This window comes from Drosophila serrata, unplaced genomic scaffold (genome assembly GCF_035046125.1).
Source record: "Drosophila serrata isolate PLE 108 unplaced genomic scaffold, ASM3504612v1 contig_160, whole genome shotgun sequence".
Lineage (NCBI taxonomy): Eukaryota > Metazoa > Arthropoda > Insecta > Diptera > Drosophilidae > Drosophila > Drosophila serrata.
Window position 1 is genome coordinate 1387422 of NW_028257058.1, and position 23618 is coordinate 1411039.

The 23618-nt window shown below is 35.7% G+C and overlaps 1 protein-coding gene across 4 annotated transcripts; it reads left to right on the top strand.

Moving 5' to 3' along the window:
• The first annotated feature begins 188 nt into the window (after positions 1-188).
• eIF4G1 (eukaryotic translation initiation factor 4G1) lies at positions 189-21464 on the top strand. 4 transcript variants are annotated; one of them, XM_020954174.2, is made up of 15 exons: positions 189-419; positions 1126-1334; positions 1418-2119; positions 2194-2362; positions 3048-3156; positions 3265-3326; positions 16676-18891; positions 18962-19226; positions 19283-19452; positions 19641-20136; positions 20221-20444; positions 20515-20667; positions 20734-20956; positions 21012-21113; positions 21179-21464. In XM_020954174.2, the coding sequence occupies exons 2-15, from the start codon at positions 1257-1259 to the stop codon at positions 21238-21240; spliced, it is 5031 nt and encodes a 1676-aa protein (XP_020809833.2). In that variant the 5' UTR covers positions 189-419; positions 1126-1256; the 3' UTR covers positions 21241-21464. The 4 variants fall into 4 exon arrangements, with proteins under 4 accessions (XP_020809833.2, XP_086682808.1, XP_086682809.1 ...); XM_086826682.1 differs by having other exon boundaries at positions 190-709; XM_086826683.1 differs by having other exon boundaries at positions 193-419; positions 1041-1334.
• The last annotated feature ends 2154 nt before the right edge of the window (positions 21465-23618 follow it).

Genomic DNA, 23618 nt, shown 5'->3' on the forward strand with positions numbered 1-23618 from the left:
AATATATCGCCGATATTTTCACTTATTCAGTTATATACGGAATACTCGTATATGTTAAATAAGAAAACTAACAGTCGACTGATAAATAGTGTGGTGCCAGGATTTTTGTCGTCTACATACTTGGTCAGAAGATAGATAAGTTGGCTACAATGTCTTGTTTCCATTATCAAAATATAACAGCTATCGATATACGAATAAATGTTGCAGCTCTGAGCCTATCGAACAGAACACATTGCATGTGGAATTTGACAAAAAAAAGGAAATAGATTTGATATTCTAAAGAGTTATAACTAACTAACTAGAATTATACATTGCATTGCTGTTGTTCCCAACATTTAAAGTTGAAACTGTTATCTAGCTTTTACTTTCTTTTGTAAATACTTAAAATCGCGAGGAAGGAAAGGACTCACATGCTTTAGGTAAAAATTGGATTGGAAGAAATGCAGAAAAAAAAGCCAACAAATATTACATGATAATATTTTGTTCATTAAAAGTGATAGAAGAGTCTCTAAAAATTTATTTTACATGTCTGTGTTCATTTTTTGTATAACAAATTCATTACATTACTTTTATTGCTTGTGTGCCGTTGTGAGAGTGCCATCCAGTATTGCCACAACAGCTACGTCGGCAAAAAGTATGTAAAGGCTACATATGTATGTACATATATATACGTTGTGATTGGTTTTGAAGATCAAAATCTTCCGTTTATGTAAGTTTCTGAGCCTAATAAAAGTAGCTTAATTGTAATATTCAGTTAATAATATAGGATCTTCCGTTTCTTCTAAAAATCAAAATTTAATTTTAATTTTTAAGTTTAAAAAAACCATACTAGTTAAAATGTTTGGTTTTTGTTGTAAAAGTTTTTTATGTTTAAGTCGGTTGATAATTAGTTCTATAGCCAATGCGTGCTGTTAATATTTACAATTAATTAGTGATGAACTACTTGAGTTCTAGTCCTCTTAACATTTTTAACAACAAAAAATATAAAATTTTTATTTAGATATTTTATTAAACACATATTTATGTATGCCAAATTTCAGATATATTTCTGCCAGTGATAATCTGTTCACAGACATTCTTACAACTAATAAAATAAATGCTAATTATATAAAACTTTACCTGCAGAATTCGATGATTGTGTGACGACACATCATTTTGGGTTAAAGAAATTGCCCTTAGAAATCAATGAAACGGTTAAGTTGACCATTTCTATTGATTTCTCTTAAGAAGGCTTATAATTCATAGGATTATACGTAATGCAACACGTTGTAACAACTCTATCGACACAATCAGAAATAAACAAAGTCATGCAGCCCCATTCAGCACAAAATATGGTAAGCTTCGATCTAATATTAAAAAAGAAAAATAAGGAAAAGGTTTTAGAAGTACTACAAATTATTTCTATTATAACTTTCAGTACGTTTCAACGGGAAACAACAGTTCTGCTAACAACCGTTCAAATCCACAGCCAGGCGGTGGAGGAATATTTCGCGGCCCACAACAACAGCCGTCATCATCTGTGAATGCTCCTCGTGGAGGTGGTGTCAGCGGAGGTGCTACGCGTCACGTCCACGTCCAACCGATGTATTCGCAGGCTGCTCTTCACCAAAATATGGTGCTCCAGCCATACACACAATATAATCCCCGCCAGCAAACGTTTTCAACATCGCATCTTCAATACGCTCCAATACACCAATACTACCAATACCAATATGTGCCAGCTCTCCAGCAGCAACCGCCACCGCCGCCGCAACACACTCATCCGCGCAGTGCCGCCGTCTCCGTAAATTCAAATAACAATACATTGCAGGCAGTGCAGGTTCAGCAGCAGCAGCAGCAACAATCTAGTGGTAATCCAGGAGGTGGTCCAGGAGGCACTCAATCCTCCCAAATACAATTACTAGCAAGTACAGTTCAAGGCCCTGGCGGGAACATGGGTCAGGTTGGTGTCGGAGTAGCTCCCATGGTTGGAGTTGGCGTAATGCCGCAGACTGTGGTCCCGCCACAATCGGTCCAAGTCCAAGTGCAGGTGCAGCAGTCTAGCCGAAGACGACATCAGCATCGCTTACCCATAATCGATCCAACCACTAAGAAGAATATATTGGAAGATCTTGACAAGGTGCATACTCAAACTAATAAATTTACAATCTCATCTAAAATTATACATAAAACTATATCTTGTTTACTTTATAGTCAAATTCAAATACAGAGAATGACTTTCCTAATGAGCAGCAGACGACGTCGGCGGCAGTTCTTACTGAAACTCCTGCAATTAGGATTCCTCAGCAAGATGGTAGTGTTGGAATAATAAACCAGCATAATTTAAGCAATTTACAAGCACTGGCAACCAATGCCCCATCGGGTAAGCTTATTTATATTTACCCTTTTGGAAGATATAATTTATAGTGTGAACTTTGCAACGCTTTCTTTTTGACGCTATAAAGTATATACAGGGGTAGTCAAAAGTATTTACACAAATTCACAATTATTTTCACCGCCAAACTTATTTTTGTTATGTTTCTTGTTGTATCTTGTTTTTGTTGATTTCCATAAACATTTTTTTATTGGATAAATTGATCTATTCAGAAACAAGCAGAAAATGAAAACAAAGGATAACGGTTCATGGGACAATATTAAAAGAAAAAAAAAAAACATTTTTTTGGATATAGCTTAATAAACTTAATTCTAACCAATTGAAAGCCTTCATCGATACCTAAGCCAATTTTTTTGACTATTAATAAAGTAACTTATGTCACAAAAATATTATTTAATTATAATAGCATTAAAATTAAGACGAAAACAAATTATGTGTAAATATTACACTGTAGGTGTATCTATTCTTTTACTTATAGCACTTTTCTATGAACCGTCAACTTTCGAATTCCTTTTTGGCTCGCTTCTGCATAGATCAATATATGCAATAAAGAAAATTTCGGGGAAAACGGTCAACAACAACAAGAATAACAACTAAAAGAAATTTGGCTTGAAAATAGTCAATTTGTAAATACTTTTGACTACCTTTGTATATTTACATTTTGATATTTCAGAACCAATACAACGCTCTGATGCTGTAGGTCAAACTCCAATCGTATCCGCCATGTCAGATGCCCCTTCGGTGGAAATATTGCCAACGCCCCAAAAAGTCAGAAACAAAAAGTATGTAAACTACTAACGACTTGTGTTCTAAAGTATCACAAGTAAACCTATAAAAGCTTTTTCCAACAAATTATCTCTTTACACCGAACATTTACAATTTTTTTTTAGAATACCCATAGTGCCTCCTAAAAATGTCTCTGGCTCTACTTCTGCAGATCTAATATCTTCAAGTAAGTAAATATATATTAATAAATACATATATTAAAGGGGGGAAGGGCATTTCCGACCCTGTGAAGTATATATATTCTTGATCAGCATCAACAGCCGAGTCGATCCAGCCTTGTTCGTCTGTCCGTTTCTACGCAAACTAGGCTCTCATTTTATAGCAATATGAATGATACTTTGTAGTTACTCTTCTATATACACTCACTCATATAAAAGTTTGAACGTTCGGAAAAATTTAAGAAAAAGAACTTAACTTTTCCAGTTTTCAACATATTTTTTATTAAACTAAATTTTTTTGTATTTTAGTATTTCGGTTTAAACTTGATGAAAATCGGGAGACAAAATCAAGTCATGATAAACTGAAACTGTGAATTTAACAAAAGCAGGCATCACTTTGATTTTTTTTAAATTGTATTTATTATTAATTATTAATGGTCGATTTGCAATCTGCAAGGGTATACAAACTTTGGTGTCCGGAACTGAAAAATAAATAAAATAAAAAAATTGGTTTTTCTATTTCTTAAGAACATATGAGAAGTTAAGATTCCATACGATTAATTAATGATTTTCATAGAGATGAATTCTTACTTTGTTATTTATATTTACTTACATAAGTTTGCACAAACATGCGAAACATTAAAGTAATGTATTTTTTATCTATCCGTTTAACGAATGGTCCATAAGGTTGTGCCGTTCCGAATTTCTTATTTCCGCAGTAGCCATTTTAACAAGCCCTGTTTTATTAATTTAATTTAATATAAAAATTATACCATTTTAAGTTTTAAACAGATTTTAATCAGATTTGACATATAGCCCTTTTATATTCTACAATTTTGTGTACAATTTTATGAAAATCGGACTACTATATCATATAGCTCCCATAGGAACAATTTAGAAATTAATTCAATTAAATATTATAACTCTTTTAGTTTTCAACAGATTTTTAAAATTTAATCGAAAGACTATATCATATAGGTGCCATATAAACGATCGTTAGATGTGGAGGAAAAATGCAAATCTGTCAATGTAAACGTGTAAATATAATATGCATCGGTGAATAAAATGAAAGCAGGTTTTACTTTATTGCTTTTTAACTTAAATATATATATTATATATTGTATGGATTCCAAGTCATCGAAGTTCTATCTGCAAGGGCATATAAACTTTGGCGTGCCGAAGTTAGCTTCCTTTCTTGTTAATAATAAAACAAAATGGATATAATTCTCAAACTGTAAAAGTTATAAAAATCATATTACATATAATTTCTATTTATATAATTATTTATATTAGCTGCCATATGATATAGCTGCCGATCCGGCTCGTTCCGACTTTTATACGATTGTGTTTATAGAAGACTAACTGCAAAGTTTCATTCAGACGGACAAGGCTGGATCGGCTCGGCGGTTGGTGCTGATCAAGAACATACAGTGGATCACATTAATATTCGTCTTTTTTTTTTTGCAACGAACAAAATGTTTAAAACTAACTTAAAAAAACTAATTAAAAAATGAAAAATGAAAGCTGTTACTATCACCTATGAGGTACGGATATTGGGATTTTATTTTTAATTAAAAGTGAAATTAAACAAGAACGAAAAACAACTCAAAATCTGCTTTACATTAATATTCGTGTTTACGTTTTATTACTAAGAAATAAAAACTTTTTCTAGAGAACTAAACTATATAACTAAGAAATAACAACTTTTTCTAGAAACTTATTCAATGATTTGGTATGATAAACGTTATTTTATATTCTATTTATTTATTATTATTTTATATTGTACCGCTTAAGTCTTTTGGCATATTTTAAATAATTTATTTAGTGTATTCGGCGTCAATTTTACCCCACTCTTGAAGTGGTTCCTTTAAATCTGATATAGACGATATCGACATCTGATGCACACGGCGGTCCAATTCACTCCACAAATTTTGAATATATTAGGCTATTGGGGCGGCGTTTCCAAGACTTTTGGACAATTGTACATGACCCTTGTGCTTTGGATCATTGTCATTGTATAACCTTAAGGTCTTTTCAATGCCCATTTTGCTAAACCATCGTCTTGCCGTCATTTTAGTTAAATTTAGTTTCATCTAGTTAAATGATATCCTCCCACCAACTTTGGCCCTTTTTGGAGTAGTCCTAGGCACAGTTTTTTCGTAGTTTTCGATTGCGCTCAGACAGTAATTTTTTTTTTGCGAGCAACTCTGCCGTTGTACCCTTGTTTTTTTTATAGTCCGTCGAATAGTTTGCGCTGAATCGGACTTCCCATGATCGGCAAAGAGTTCCGCCGTCAATTCCGGTGCAGAGTCACCTTCGGCCTACTTTTGAGGTTGTTTTTTTCCGAATTGATGCCACTCTGCCCTCATTTTTGAACCGTCGGACGATGTCACCTACTGTATTTGGATGCATTTCGAGGATTTCGGCGTTTCCTTGTATATCTTGCCGTCTAAATGCAACTGCAGAACAGGTTTTCGCTGATCCAAAGATGAATTTTTAACCTTGCCCCTCATTTTACAATTCTGTGCTTCTACTTGGTTTTTTTTTCTATGATTTCCGTTAATGAGTACCAGTCCTATGTGTGCCTTTTGAGAAATCCCATTTTCCAGCTCTTTTGAGTTGCAATATTGCTTTTAAATATGACTTACCAAAAATACCGAAATACGCAATATTCTACCTTTATTTTGGGTTTTATATGATTCTTTAAATTATAATTTTATTTTAATATACATGTATATATCTATGAAAAGGAAATATTTCCAGCTTTAATATAAAAATTATTTTTTCTTAGTATAATACATTTTGTTCGCGTTTAAAGTGGAAAAAAAAAAAAAAAAAAAAAACGAATATTGAAGTAATCCACAGTATATACTTTATGTGCTCGAAGTTGCAAAGATCTGACTAAAACTATAGTACCCTGCAAGGGTACATAAAAATCCCTAATAGACTTAGAAAATTGAAAATTAGCAAAGTCATTCTAGAAATGCGCAAGTAGAGTTGTAGAGCGTTACGTTGTCGTAGATGAGATGTCCCATAGAGTTATTAGGTAGTGGAGTGAAGGATTTAAAGCAGTTGCAGCTAGACCTTTCGTACACACGTCAAACGCAAATAACAGACATGATTTACAAGCGGAGCTGCAGTTTTTACTGTTCCGAAAGATCGCTCTATTGCATCAAACTAGAAACCAAAAGCCAAGAGAGTTAAAATATCAGATGTCATATGCTATCAATTCGGAAAAACGGTTCATAAAAAATGTAGTTTGCTATTGACCAGGACAAATTGCTACTAACTGTTCCAAAGGAGTGTCGAACAAAGGATGGAGACCTACGATGGAGAAAAGAGTGGGACTTTTCGTAATAGACGAGCCTAAGTCGAGTACGTTGGTCAATGATAAAAGAAAAGAGAAAGCGAGAGAGTTTTGATTCAGGTAGTACCACATAAAATTATAATAAATAATATTTAATAATTTTAAACTTGTTCAAACAAAAGTTGCAAATTAATGTAAACTCGTTCATCCTGATAATTTTGATAATCATGAAAGAGATATCATTGCTCAAGCTTTTACCAAAGGGACTCCAAAGACGCGTGTATTAACTGGAAAATACGTATTAATTGAACCAACTAAGCCTGTACAAAGGCGACCATACAGATTTACCCTAAGCGAGAGGGAGCTAGTAAATGAAAAAAATACAGAACTAATTGAGTCTAAAGTTATCAGGGAAGACTTTGCGTCGACTATCGTAAATTAAACTAAATACAATAGCTGAAAAGCTTCCATTGCCTTTGATATAAGATCAAATAGCTAGACTTCACTTTCCTTGGCAAGACTTGTGGATGTTATCGGATTCTATTGTTATACAGCTTTTGTTACACCTGATGGGTAGTACGAATTTCTTTCAATGCCGTTTGGATTAAACACACCTTCAGTGTTTCAAAGAGCTGTATTGAAGACACTGGGCAGTCTTGCTCATTCATTTATAATTGTATATATTATCATACATATACTAATTCTTAAAAAAAAGGAAGATGTTTATAAACTGTTAGACCTTGTTTAAGAAATTTAAAACATGACGTGATTTTCGTTTAAAATTTCTAAATGCTTCTTTTTGAAAACTACAATTATATATCTTTGCTTTGATTTAAAAGCTGGAGATACGGACAAATTTAAACAAAATTGAATCACTTGTAGCTTTACCACCGCCAAAATCTGGCTTCCCTATGTGAATTTATTTTTTATTTTCGTCAGTTTGTGTCGGAATTTTCACAGCTGATAATAATAGTTTTGTTTGGGGTAAAGAGCATGATATAATTCGTAAGAAAATAGTCGCTATACTAACGAATAAGAGAGTTTATATTATTTTTGATCCTCACTTTCCAATATAACTGCATAGCGATGCGAGTTCTATCGGGTATGGGGCTTGCTTCTACACCGTTTTACAATAAGCCGAATGGGGTGAAATATTAAAGTAGAGTACCGAGCTCTTGTGAATCTAGGTATAAATTGAAAACGTTGGCTGTAGTGTGTGCTGTAAAATATTATTTACATGGAAGAAATTTTATGATTTTTACTAATATAATTATAAAAACCATTTGATTTTGAAATTGAATATAGATAAGATAAACGGATGGCATTTCCTAGAAACTCTTGGAGAAAATAGAACAGGAAATTTCTAAAATCGTAAACAACTTAAAAAATTATAATTTCCTTAATCACTAGCTGCTACTTTTGAATTGAGATCAAATTTTTTGCATAGAAAGATTGAAAGAAAATCCTTGCTTGTCTCCTACTTTTTGTTGGTCTGTTCTAAATCAGGTACATGAAGCTATAATGCATTTAGGTTGGAAGAAAATATAAGACAAGGATTACGGTCATTATTGATGCTGCGGTAAGGAAAAAATATGTTCGTAGATTTCTTTAAAAATTTCATAACGTGCCGAGTTTCTAAATATACATCAGAAAAACCTTAATTAATATCGAATTCCAAAAAGAAGCATTCCATGGCACACCATTCACACAGCCATGTAAAGAGTATGTTATTGTGCAAATTGATGCTTTTGTTTCACACCTTCTCTCTTAATGAAAACTTCCTGCACTGAAATCTTCGATTGCCATTTTTGGTATGCAACAACGTCTTAGTACGGATCAAGGACGGAATTTCACGGTAGCAAAGTTTACGCAATTCTTTTCCAATCACAAAATAAATGTACACTTAATAAGTTCAGGTTAAAAGAGTAATGAGTACCCTTTACAATCGAATTGTAGTCCTTTAGAAATGTTGATAAGTAAAATTGCAAGGCCACTGGGGTTGACTCCCATCATGCGGCAGACTGAAAGTTATGAGAAGAGTCTTCTCTTCTTTGATGAAAATAAAGTAAAGTAATTGGATTTAGTGTCCTTTAAGTTACATAAAATCACTGAGACATAAACCAAAATTAGATTTCAAATTTGAAGAACCTTTTTTAGTGATTGAGGTTTTGGAGGGACGCGTTTATTTTTTGAAGCCGACACAGAATAATAGGCGTTATAAGTATCCACATGAAAAGTGCCGGATGTGCAAATTCCAGAAAAGCTGGACGAAAATGATGAAGAACTGAGTTTAAGAAAAGATCGTTGAGGTGAGATGATGCGTGAAGCCATAAATCTAGCGATAGACAGACTCGAAATGAGTGGAGTTGGTGAAAAGAGTAAAGCAATGCAACTTTGAGTTGATAGAAAATTCGTAAAAAAAGAGAATTTTGAAAAGAAGTCGTTGTGTTATTTTGCTGCTTCCACCCTCTTTTTTACTAGAGAGGTGGTCTCTCATCTCGATTAGTGTGACCAGAGCAGACTAATATTAACTGATCTGCTACAATATTGAAAATCTGTTTACTGAGTTACATAAAATAACGGAACTGTCTGAAGAGCTGCAGTCTTGCGAGGTTTTTAAAAGTATTTATGATGTTAGTGAAATGTAACTAAATACTAATCAAATTAAGTTGATTTGGCTTAAGCTGGATTAAAGATTGGTATTGGTATTGCTGGTTTTTGACAAAATTGAAAGGGTAAATAATAAAATAATAAAAATAATAATAGACGTTGATGCACTACGGTCAGTACACTCAAGTGGCCCGTATGACACCAGCCACGTACGTGTTTTGGTTAGGTGTTAGTAGGCGCAATGGAAAATATAGGACAGAATACGAGGAAATTGACTACCGGCGGGCTGCCAGGTTGTTTGCTAAAGATTTTAATTTTGGAAGACTATCTACGTTGGAAATTAGTGTTTACAAATCATTATAATTTGCACATAATACTCTAAAGGTTCATTTATTTCGAAGGAGGTTCTACTGTGGCGCAACACTAATGGTATAAAAGATCAAGTACTTCTTGGTACGTGGAAATTGAGCTGACAAAACAAGTCAGCACTTTCCACATCACCATGGATAAGGTTATAAATAAAAATTATTCCTAGCATCGTTCTACGATTGGCTAAGGATGGTAAGTTTATTAAGAGGAGTCTATTTGAATAGTAATGTAATTTTTGGTTTGCATCGCCATTTAAACCGCGTAGAGCGAAAAGTAAAAAGTTGTTTTGAACCGACTCGATGCGTTTACTATGGTCGCCGTACTGAGCGCTCCAAACGCAGCATCCATATTCTAAGATCGAACAAACTAAAGAAGTATATAAGGATTTAGTGACATAGGGGTCATTTAATTTCTTCGACCATCGTTTAATAAATTAGCACACCCCTGGCTCTATTCACCATAGATGAAATATGATCAATAAAGTCAAGTTTTGGGTCCAAGCAGACGCCCAAATCACCAACTGAATTAATTCTTTCCAAAGAGCAGCAGTTCAGCGTGTAAGTAGTAAGCTTAGGAATGACACGAGAGAATGTCATTAGCTTGCATTTCGAGCCGTTTAATTTTAATAACTTTACACGGCACCAAGTTTGAAAATTATTGAGATCTGTTTGTAAATCCGACTGCCAGATGACGGCCTTGTATTGCACGTAATGATCCAATTAAGATCACTTGGAAAAACCATTAAATCGAGTTTCCTTACGAGGAATGAATTAACAGAGTCAAATGCTTTACTGAAATCAGAATAGATTACATTTGTCTAAAAATTATTATGGAAGCCCTTAATAATATTGGAAGATAGCTCCCAAAGACTTGTTGTTGATCTTCGCTTAATAAAACTATGTTGACATGGAGAAATAACTGATCTACAAAGGTGTTCCAAATAACGAGTAATTATGTTTTCGAATAGTTTAGGGATAACCGACAACTTGGAGATTCCTCTATAATTGCTGGCATCCAATTTGCTACCTTTTTTGTGGAGAGGAATAATAAACGATTCTGTCCGAATGGGAAGTTTCTAAGGATAAGGTAAACAATTTCAGTAGGGGATAGCACAGGGCCAGAAATTCCGTCGTGACCTGGCGAATAAACTGGCTTGACTCGATGAAGATCTAGAAGAAGAGAGCTTTCGTTTAGGCTAGGACAGAAAATTAAGTTTGATTTGGGTATGTCGTAGGAATAAGTCTGGTGAGAATTCGAAGAGTTTGAATAAGTTTTTTGAAAAAACTGCGAAAATATATCGGATATTGCCTGATCATTATTAGCGGTAGTATTTTCAAATGAAAGAGGAAGAATTTGTTTTAGGCTTACGTTTGGTGTTAACAAAATTATAAAACTGTTTTTGGTCCTGTGATAACTGGGTCTTACAACGAGTTAAATAGTTTTTATAACAATGCGCGTTCAGCACGGTAAATTTTGACCGAGCTGATAAATAAGATGAAACGGCAGATTAAAAACCTGTGAATTTAAATTTAGCATACAGTCAAGATTTTTTTTTCTTTAAGTCGGCTCAACTCTGTAGTAAACCAAGGTTTATGCGAGATTGGCGGATAGTATAACTGAACATATTTAGGAAAAAATGAATTCACGGCATTGTAAAAAATGTCCACGGCAATTGCCATGTCAGCTCACTTGTATAGATCGGACCAATTGAACTCATATAACATATTTATTTATATAAAGCTAGCGGTTGGTTGTAATTAAGACTAACTTAGGATAATGAGCATTGGCTTGCTGTGGCAACTGCTTTTCCCGTTTATGCCTATGTGGCTTGGGATCCAGATAAGTATAATTTTAGGGAAGAGTTTGGTGATTATGTTTCGGATTGTGGTGGGGTAGTAGGAGTGGTTGTTGGAGTTGGTTATGGCTCTTAAGGAGGATAGGGAATCAGAGCATATAGAGAATTTCCCATAGTTTTTGCTGCAGATTTGGCCCGCTTCAAGTATGGCTATAGCTTCGCTTGTGAGGACAGAGGAATATTGGGGTAGGAGTCCGGTTTTAATGGTGTTGTGGTCATTTGTTATGCTAAAGCTAACAATGTCGTTGTCTTTGAGCCGTCAGTGTAGAGGAATTGATGGTTGGGGAGATAGTTTTTTATAGAGTGGAAAAGTTGGTGGAAGGTTATAGGGGGTGTGGTGTTTTTGTTGTAGTGGGATAGGGATGTGTTTGTGGCTTTCATTCTGGGTTGTATTTTTTGGATTGGTAGTTTTTAGCAGGGGAGAGATGGAGGGATAGGGTTTTGCAGGAGTCAATTATTGTATCAATTGTGCTGGGGTACCTGTATGAGGAATTTGCCAATTGGGGAGTCATGCGAGTGGATCAGTTTAGTTGCTAGTTTGCCAGTGTGGTATTTTTGTCTGATTAGAATAGGGCTTATTTTTGATTCAGTCAGCAGATTATTTGTTGGTGTTGTTCTGAAGGCACCAAGCGCTGCCCTTATAGCTGCGTTTTGTGAGGATTTGAGTTGGTTAAGGATGGAGGTTGGAGCTTTCCCGTAGATGAGTAGGCAGTAGTCTTTTTTGGAGATGAGGAGGGAGTTTGTTATTTGGATGAGGGAGGCGTTGTTGCAATTGTATTTTCTTGAGGAGAGGTGTTTAATTATGTTAAGGGGACGGGAGAGGGATGTTTTTAGGTTGTTTACGTGAGAATGCCAGTTGTACTGGTTGTTGATTGTCAGGCCAAGGATTTTTGTAGAGTCGGTGGTAGGAATGTTGATTGAGCCAGTGACTATTTTTGCTGTGCAGTTTCTTCTACGGCATATGTGTAGGACTTGACATTTTTCAAGAGAGAGGGATGATCCAGAGGAGGAACATTATTCACGGATTTGCTGGAATAGGGTTGTAAGATTGTTTTGGGGGTTTCTGTTCCGGTTGTGTTAGATGATAAGATGGAAGCCGTCGGCGTAGGCAGTGAACTTGACTTGTTTTGAAAGGGAGATAATATTGGTAAGGGAATTATAGGAAATTAGGAAAAGGATGATTGAGATAGGGGAACCTTGAGGGATGCCTTTATCGAGAGGGAAGCTATGGGAGAGGGATGTGCCATTTTTTATTATCATTTTCCGGTTAGACATGAAGTTGAAGCGGGGGCCTAATTTCCATTCCTCCAACTGACGGATGAGGGTGTGGATGCCAATTTTATCGAAAGCTTTAGCGAAGTCGAGAGAAAGTATAGGTAAGTGTTTTTTTAGAGACAAGGATCTGTCTGCAAGATGGTCTACGTAAAGTAGACTATCTAGAACAGGTTTGCCTCTCTTGAAGCCGAATTGGTTGTTATGTATGAGTTTGTTTGTTAAAACAAACTACCGTAACAGTTTGATGTTTGCCCACATTTTATTTGGGTCGGAATATGGGTGGATTTCAGAGGTGAATTTTTAGATAGAGGATTTTTTGGCTTCCCTAATGGATTTTCTGAAAATGGCATTAGATTTTTTATATTCAATTATGTTTTCAATTGGCATTTTTAAGATTGAAGGAGGGTTTGGATGTGTGCGTTGGGGATGAAAGTGAAGGGAATATTGAGATTAGAATAGGCAAGTGGTCACTTCCGTGTAGATCATTGAGGACTCTCCAGTAGATCTCTGGGGAGATATTGGCTGTGACGAGAGAGAGGTCAATGTGCGTAAATGTGTTGTGTGTCGAACACTGTGTTGGCGATTTGTTATTTAGTAATGTGTAGTTGGATCTGTCAATGTATTTTGCAATTGTGTTGCCTCTGGAGTTGGATCTAGGGGAGCCCCAATATTGATGCCAGCTCTTAAAGTCTCCTAGTACGATAGTAGAGGGGGATGTCGGGGTTAGAACATTTTCTAAGTTTTTAATGTTGAATTGTTTGGCAGAGGAAATGTATGTGGATATGAGATCTATTTTTCTTTTTGAGTTATTCGAGACAGGTGGCTTCAAAGTCTGGGCTGAGGGTTTTATGGGAGTGTGAGATGGAGTTATGCACCAAAAGTGCTGCTCCTCCGAAAGCGTTAGTGCTGTCACTGCAGTATAGGGAGAAGTTTATGGGGATTGGTAGGGAAGATGTATTAGTGAGGTGGGTTTCGTGGAGTGTTATGATTTGGGGGTGGTGCTGCTTAATGAGGATTTGTAATTCTGGGTAGTTGTTTCTGTAGCCTTTGATATTCCATTTTATAATTTTTAACATGTTTTGGTTAGTTGTTTGATTTGTTTTTGATTAATATGTGTTCATTTCCCCTAAGTCGCTAGATGCGTCAGAGTTACTTTTGGTGTTTGGCTTAGGTTTTTTAGCATCTTTTTTCATGGAAGCAAGTAATCTTTTAGGTGTGTTTAGGGGTAGGATTTTTATGGATTTGTTTGGGGATTTAGTGGTTGTGGAGGAGGTAATCTTATTGGTTAAGTTGTTACTGGAGCTGGGGTAGATGTCGGCGTATGATGTAGATGGTGATCTAGGAGAGGTTATTTCGTGGTTGTTGAGTCCGGGTCCTTTGAGTTGTTGAGGTCCATCTGCGTTCCGGCATTGCTGGGAATTTTGGTTCTTGGTGACAGATGAGTAGGAGTGCGGTGTGTTATCTGAGATGCGGGCCTTGAGGATTGCGTGTTCTGTTTTGTTGTCGCATTTGTGTGTCGTTTTTATGGCTTGAAGCTCTTGTTGCGTGAGAAATACTGGGCATTTTCTGCTAGAGGAGATGGCCGAATTTGTAGCAATTGTTACATCTTAGCGGCAGAGGGATACAGGTCCTGACCGCTGTTCTCTGGTAGGCAATCATGATGAAGTCGGGAAGGTTGTGTGTGTTAAAGGTGACAATAATGAGTCCAGTCTCTTTAAGAGAGCCGTTGTCTCGTTTTAATATCTTCCGGACGTCAGTTACTTGTTGTGCCGCTAGTTCTTGTATTATGGTGTTCTCTTCAATTCCTCTTAAGTCGTTGGAGTATATTACACCTTTGGTGGAGTTAAGAGAGCTGTGTAGTGTGACTGACGTTTATGGTGGGAGCGAAAGCTTTGAGCTGCATGAGTTTCAACGCTTGTACATTTGTTTTTGTTTTAATGAGCAGTGATCCGTTGCGGAGTTTCTTGCATTCTTCAATTTCTCCACCACATTCAAAATCAATTTGTTTTTTAACGAGGAAAGGGTTAACGTTGTTGAGGTCAAGGCCGGGGTCAGATCTGGAGATAATTAGATATTTAGGTCCTGGGGTTTCAGGAGCTGTCCAGTTGTTACAGCATTTGATGGGTCGGGGTCGGTGGTGTCCCCCATCCCTACGACTCTGTCTTGTGCCGTTGGTAGTTTTTTAATTCTCTTGCACTTGTACCTGCACTTTCACTTGCACTTGCAGTTGTTGGTAGTTTTTGTTGGTTTTTACTTGTATGTTTTCAGTTTAGAGTTTGGAGAAGTATACGTCTGATCTTGACAGAAGAGGCAAAGCCATGAACTCATATATAAAATTGTTCAGCCGTTCAAACGGTCAGACATATTCTGTAAGTCAGACCCAATATCAAGAGTCACATCGAAAATTGGATGATACGGATATTCGGGCCACTGTGGCTAAACTGACTCTCGCAGGAAGGAAAGAAGGAATTTCGCACATGGTTGACTTGTGACAGCGAAATGTCGAACAAGCCAGCGATAAAGTCATGTTGTGTAGAAGTTAGGAGAGAGTATTGGTGGAAATTTTTGAGCACCAAATAGCACCAGGGATATTAAAATCAAAAACCTAGGAGTACCAACTGGTCTCTATGCAAAAGACTACTGGAAACCATATGAATAGCGGAAAGGTGGTTTGAATAAATAGGAAGTTTCGACAATAGAAATATGTAGGAACAAAACTATGTTAAGCAAACGAGGATGTGGGAAGATCTCGATGACCGTGTCGGCGTGTATTACATTCATATGAGTGTGTATGTGCTGGTCATTTGGAATGGCCCTTATTATATTTGTAAATACAGAAACAAATTTAAGAAACAAAAAGCAGTTGCAGCTAGACCTTCAGAGAGAACACATCGGAACTCGTTGCGCTTAAGGGGGTAGACCACCCTGACATTTTTTAAAAATCTATTTTTTTTTTTTTTAATCAATCTTGACGCTGATATTCTTACGGTCATTTTAAGACATCGGGCTTAAAAATATCTCGTTACTTGTGGATTCTACAGCCATTAGAAGTGAGCGCTGCCGGTATACCGTAGAGTACTTTCTTTATCTTCTTATGCGTTTTTCTCAAAACAACGTTTTTTAAAACGGTGTACATGATTTCTCAAAAACCGCCGGACCGATTCTCTTCAAATTTTTTACACAGCTTCTCTATAATGCCCTCTATGGCATGACGTAGGATTTTTTGATTTGTTTTTTTGTTTTAAAGTTATAAATTTTTAAATCAAAAATTTTGTAAAAAAAAAAAATTTTTTTTTCAAAGTGCTCCCATTTGCTCAAAAAAAATTATTTCCAAAAACGGCTACGTCATGCTATAGCCATACTTATATAGCTTATAAAAAATGTTTGTTTTTGAATTTCGGATAACAAATGTGGTGTGTGGTTCGTTTTTTGACTGGCTATATCTCCGAGGTTCGTAAATATTTTTTTTCTTTAAATAAGTATTTTTTAGTTTAACATATGTACTTTGATGTACTAATAAATAAAAAGTTGTATTCCCAATACCTTAGTCAAAATGAATTTTTGAAAAACCCTCCAATTTTCATGCGTTCAGGGTGGTCTACCCCCTTAAGAAAATGGCCTAGAATTTCCACGAACCTCCGTCATATGTACATATATATTTACAGATATCTTTAGAGCCTACAATGTTGATATGTGGACATTCTTAAAGACACAAATTATTATTATATTCTTGATCAGCATGTCAAAAGTCTGGGGCTTAAGTCCCAAAATGAACAAACAATCTGAAAAAAGTTCAAGCTCGTTTTTGTATGGTGGCCTTTTTGCAACGAATTCACGTTATACATGTTTTTTACTCTTTCTTAAAGATAATCTTTTTCTTTAACTTAAGCCAACATTTTTAACGAATGTTTGTTAAATTGTGAATTCTTTTTATATTTTAGTTGAAACCGAAGATGACGCTGAACTAAAGGTCAAGGAGCAGCCAATAAAGCAAATTCTGATTAATCCTAAAATTATCGCGGTCGAAGTGAAACATTCGACATCGACAACGGAGAACGTTGTGACACCTGTTGAAGCTGAAGAGGCAGCTGTTGTAGTTCCGGAAACGACAACTAGCGAGTTTACTTTAGAAGAAAAGATACTTTCAACAGAAGAAGATTTGTTAGCGAAAAATATTCAAGAGTCTGAAATCAAGAAGAGTCATAAAGATGAAAAACCGCTTGAAGTTTTACAAGATAGCACTCCGCAGTCTGAACCAAAAGTTTTCGTTGATATTGCAGAAGAAAAAAAAAGTTTAGGTAAAAATCCAAGTAAAGAGCAATCAGATGAAACTGATCAGTCTTCACTATCATCTATGGCATTAAAGGAAGTTGTTCTTCCTTTAGAGGAGAAAGAGCAAGCACTAGAATCACCAGAAAATACAACAAATGAGATAGAAACACAAATAGACACTCCTTCGGCAAAAACGTATCTCACTGAGAACGATTCAGCAGAACTTGATATTAAGCCCTGTTCTCTTGAAAAAGAAAAAATTTTACCGACCTACATTAACTATAATGAAGGCCAATGGTCACCGAGTAATCCCGATGGAAGAAAACAATACAATCGTGATCAACTAATGCAGTTACGCGAAGCAAAAGCCTCACGCATACAGCCAGAGGTAAAAAATGTGTCTATACTTCCGCAACCCAATCTTATGCCATCGTTTATCCGGAATAATAATAATAATAAGCGAGTACAATCAATGGTCGGCATGATCGGCAATCGAGATCCATCGGCAGGAGGTTATATTGGAAAACAGCTATCTATGTCGGGTGTTCAAGGCCAAAGTCAAGGTTCTGGTGGCCGCAACAGTAGCATGAAAGGCATGATGATTCATGTTAACCTGTCATTAAATCAAGATGTTAAGTTAAATGAGAACGAAAATGCCTGGCGACCGAGACTCTTAAATAAATTATCGATAACAGAAAATGATAGTAACCTGAAGGCCACCCAAGAAAAGGATGAATTGGTAAGACGAGTGCGTGGTATTTTGAATAAATTAACACCCGAGAGATTCGATACATTAGTTGAGGAGATAATTAAACTAAAAATCGATACACCTGATAAAATGGACGAAGTTATAGTGCTGGTCTTTGAAAAAGCAATCGACGAACCAAATTTTTCGGTTTCCTACGCAAGACTTTGTCATCGTCTTATAGCAGAAGTCAAGACTCGTGATGAACGGATGGAAAGTGGAACGAAGTCCAATTTGGCACACTTTCGTAATGCCTTATTGGATAAAACAGAACAGGAATTCACTCAAAACGTCTCACAGAGTACGGCAAAGGAAAAAAAATTACAGCCAATTGTAGATAAAATACGAAAATGCAGCGATCCAAATGAGAAGGCGGAACTCGAGGCCTTTTTAGAGGAGGAAGAACGTAAAATACGCCGGAGATCTGGTGGAACTGTTCGTTTCATAGGTGAACTCTTCAAAATCTCCATGTTGACTGGAAAAATTATTTATTCCTGTATAGATACATTACTTAATCCCCATTCGGAGGATATGCTAGAGTGTCTTTGCAAATTGTTAACAACAGTCGGCGCTAAGTTCGAGCAAACTCCTGTCAACTCCAAAGATCCAGGACGTTGTTATTCCTTAGAGAAATCCATAACTAGAATGCAAGCCATTGCCGCCAAAACTGATAAGGATGGTGCCAAAGTCAGCTCTCGGGTTCGTTTCATGCTTCAAGATGTCATTGATTTACGCAAAAATAAATGGCAAACAACTCGAAATGAGGCACCGAAGACGATGGGTCAAATTGAGAAAGAGGCAAAGAATGAACAGCTAACAGCACAGTATTTTGGCAACATATCAGGAAATTCTACACCTATTGGTTCATCGCAAAGCGGCGGAGGTTCCAATAAGAGAGATGATCGTAATATGAATTCACGGTATGGAAACGAGACACGTTCCGGTAGTAATTACGGTGGTAGTCACAGTCAGAGAGGGCATCATCAACAGCAGAATAACTCTGGAGGAGGTGGTGGTGGCAGCGGTGGAGGAGGTGGCTCCGGAAGCGCCTCAAATGGAGGCGATGACAACACTTGGCATGTGCAAACAAGCAAGGGTAGTCGCTCTCAAGCTGTTGACAGCAATAAATTAGAGGGTCTGGTAAGTTATTATTTATTGTTAAATATATTTTTTATTCTTTATTTTTTCGTATATTATTTTTAATTTACAGTCAAAACTTTCTGATCAAAATTTGGAAACTAAAAAAATGGGCGGCGTAACGCAATTTATTTGGAACCCCAATGCAAGGCAATCATTATCATCGGCGGGTTCTGCGGCACCATCGTCAACACCATCAAATCCCTTTGCTGTTCTGTCCTCGTTAATTGATAAAAACAGTAGCAGCAGCGATCGGGATCATCATCACGATAATCGTGGACCAAGAAATAAGGGTTCCTATAACAAGGGATCAATTGAACGTGATCGTTACGATCGAGGTACTTTTTTCTTATTTTTTTAGCACGAAGATGATAATAAATAATAATTTACAAAGGTATAAGCTCGCGAACTGGCTCATCGCAAGGATCGCGCGAGAGTTCCTCCTCGCGTCAGCAGGGAGGAGGTCGCACGCTAATAAATTCTGCAGTTCAAAAGTCGGCTAGTCATTCAAAATATACGCAACAGCAGCCGCCGACCTCGGTTCGACACAACAATAGCAATAAGGTGAGACTAATTTTTTGTTATCTTTTATAAAAGCTAACTTCGGCACGATGAATTTTGTATACCTTGAATACCACATAAATATCAGAAATGACTCCTTCACTGCGTTGTCAGTTTCTGGTCAAATTATACTTACCCTGCAAGGGGCTAAGCATAATTTCTTCATCTTATCAGTTATCAATTATTTTTAGGTACAATCAAACTCCAGCGGCAACGCAGAACGTGGAATTTACCGTCGCGGTAGCAATGAGCAAGGATCAGGCTTAGTTTCTACTCCAGCGACGACGTTCCCGCAGCAAAGCAATCGAACTGCTGTCTCCGCGCCTCCTGCTGTGTTTCAAGAACCCAGCGATGCCGATCTGAAGCTTATCAAGTCGGTTATCTCTGAAATGATTGAATTTGCGGACGCAGCGAAAACAGTAACGCCTGCGGTTGTCGCGTGTGTAAAAAGAATACCGGAGGATCGTCGTTGCGGCTTCTTATATTATATATTAACCGATTATTTGCATTTAGCGAATGTGGGCAAACAGTATCGCCGGTATCTTGGCATAACTGTTGGACAATTAATTCAACAGAACTATATTTCTGTGGAGCATTTTACGCTGGCGTACAACGAATTTAGCGGTTACGCAAATGACTTAATTGTTGATATACCAGAACTATGGCTGTATATTCTACAATTTGCAGGTAAATAGTATCCATAACAATAATACTTTGAAGAATTTATACTGATGGTAAAGATACAATCTTACATATTCTGTTCTTGTACAGGTCCATTAATTGTGAAGAAAGTTTTGACAGTATCAGATTTGTGGAACAAGAACCTAAAAGACAACAGCCCAACTAGTGTGGCTAAGAAGTTCCTTAAAACATATTTGATTTATTGCACGCAGGAAGTTGGACCAAATTTCACGCGCAGCATGTGGACTAAGTTCTCCTTGCATTGGTCTGATTTTATGCCAGAGAATGAAGTCAACGACTTCATCAAATCCAATGTAATTTTTGTTGTCTCTTAATGGGACGAAATATTTTAATTGAACTGTTATACATCATTATTCGTTTTAGAGACTGGAATATGTGGAAAATGAATCGATATCGCCAGTGATTGAAGAATACGATGGTGAATCGTCCGAGAAGCACGTTAAAAATGTGATAGAGAATATTGAGCGTTTGCTGAGAGAAGGAACAACAGCAGATTGTATCATTGATTATAGTAATGTATGGAATTCACCTATTCCTTTAATTCCTTTAAATAACTTAGGTTTTTCGTTTATTATGTTTAAGGGCAACATAATGGTCGTTGATAAACTGTTTATAAGAAGCTTAACCAAATCGCTGAGCAACTTTTCAATTTTGTACAAGGAGAATAGTTACAAACTAGAAACTGAAACCTTCCATAAGTTTTGCATACCAGTTTTGCAGCACTTTATTGATTTAAATGAAGTTCATCAATTGGAGTGTTTGTATGCGATGCAGCTATTAGTGCATAGTTTGGAGCATCCAAGGGGTATGAATACAAAATATACAGGTCACTTTGCATTGTTAAAATTAATTTTTTTCAGGATTACTGAGCGAACTATTTGGAGAGTTATATGACGCCTTTGTAATACAAAAGGAGTCGTTATGCAAGTGGCGCGATTCAAAGGATCAGTCAGCTGGGAAGGGTAATTGTTTAAAATTAATTAAAATTGCTAATTATTCAATATTGTCCTTATGTTTTATTAAACAGGCGTTGCTGTAAAAAGTCTTAATCCCTTCTTCAACCTTATATTCAACGACGAAGCGAACTGAGAGATATGCGGATGGCAAACATTTAAATTTGTAATAAAAAATTTACTAATTAAAAGAAAGGAAAGATTGGTGTGAATGTTCAGGAGTAACCGAGTATACCGTATATTTCGTTATGGACACTTATTCATTTACAGATTTCTGATTCATAGATGCATTATGAAGGAATATATGCAAGCAACAATATTTAGTGTATTATGTAAAAAATAAAGCAAATTTAAAGGAAATTCTAAAACTTATTTTTCACCTCACAGCATTACCATCGTCATTATACAGTCAAATCAACTTAACCATATCTAGTTTAATAGTTTAAGTTTAAGAGGGTCGTCCCTTGTGAAAACCTGTTCCTTAATGAAGTTTTAACATATATTTCGTCAGTACAAATATACATTTCAAGCTAAAACAAGAAAGGAAGCTAAATTCGGCAGGCCGAAGTTTATATACCCTTGCCCACAGAACCTCGATGACTAGGAATCAATACAATATAAATTATATATATATATATATTAAAAAACAATGAAGTAATACCTGATTTCATTTCCTTCACATATACATATATTTACAGTTTTACCTTCACATATTTTCATTTTTCTATATCCAACGATCGTTCCTCTTTGTGTTATATGATATAGTAGTCCGATTTTCATAAAATTTTACACAAAATTGTAGAATAATATAAAATGGCGATAACTTAAATTTAATGAAAATGTGTTGAAAACTGAATGAATTAATTAATTGTATTAATTTCTCGATCGTTCCTATGGGAGCTATATGAAAATTTTAGAATATTATAAAATGGTTATATCTCAAATTTGATCAAATTCTGTGGAAAAATTAAAATGTAAAATTTTTTTTTTTTAATTTTCCGATCATTCCTATGGCAGCTATATGATATAATCGTCCGATCCGGCCCGTTCCGACATATAAACGAATTAGAGTATATAACTACAAACTACAAAGTTTCACTCAAATAGCTTTTAAGCTTGGAGACATGTTTGCGTAGAAACGGACAGACGGACATGGCTAGATCGACTCGACTAGATATACACACCTTTATACCCTTGCAGGGTATTATTTTAGTCAGAAGTTTGCAACGCAGTGAGGAAAACATTTCCGACCCTTAAAAGTCTACATATTCTTAATAAGGATCAAGAGCCGAGTCGTGCTAGCGGCCGTCTGTCCGTTTTGTCGCAAACTAGTCTCAGTTTTAAAGCTATCTGAATGAAACTACTCTCATATAAGTATAAGTCGGAACAAGCCGGATCGAACGACTATGTCATATAGCTGCCAAAGGAACGATCGAAACGTTTTTGGAAAAAAGAATTATACATTTTTCAGTTATCAACAGATTTTCATCAAATTGTAGGTATAGAGATTACTTTTTTGTATTAATTCCTAGTGATAAATTCTGCAAGGGTATACTAACCTCGGCTTTCTTTCTTGTTATACCCTTGCAGGGAATTATAATTTCAATCAGAAGTTTGCAAAGCAGTGGAGTAACCTCCGACCATATAAAGTATATACATTCTTGATCAGCATCAACAAACGAGTTGATTTAGCCATGTCCGCCTGTCCGTTTCTACGCAAACTAGTTTATATACTCGACTTTTTCATATAGCTGCCATAGGAAGAACAAGAAAAGTTTTACGAAAAATATAATTTTCAGTTTTCAACAGATTTTTATAAAATTATAGCTATAGTCATTTTATATTTTTCTACAATCTTGTGTAAAATTTTATAAAAAACGAATTAATCTATCATATAGATGCGATAGGAACGATTAAGAAAATAATTCAATAACAAATTATAACTTTTTTAGTTTTTAACAGATTTTTATCAAATTTTATATATAGCCACCATTTTATATTTTTTTTTAAATTTTTTGTAAAATTTTTATTTATTATTTCTAAAAATTTTTGTAAAATTTTCTAAAAATCGGACTACTGTATCATATAGCTTCCATACAAACGATCGTTAAATATATACGAAAATGCAAAACTTTGAATGTAAGTCTGAAAATATAATATCTAAAGGTGTATAAATTGAAATTGAAAGCAACCCTTAATTCATTGTTTTTTAGCATAAGAATATATAACTCAAATTGTATTAATTCCTAGTCATCGAAGTTCTATCTGCAAGGGTATAAAAACGACGGCGTGTCGAAGTTAGCTTCCTTTTTAGTTTTTTGTATAAAAAGCTTCCTTTTTATACGCCTGCCAGGTATTATAGGTTAAGTAGAAAATTTTGACACGTTGAAAGCCCCTATAAAGTATATATATGTGTTCGTAGCATACCGCTAGTGCCTAATTATGCGCGCATAGGTGTATGTCTGCACCTGCTGCGCTCTTAGCTCTTCTCTTTTCTTATCTATTTCTCTCTCT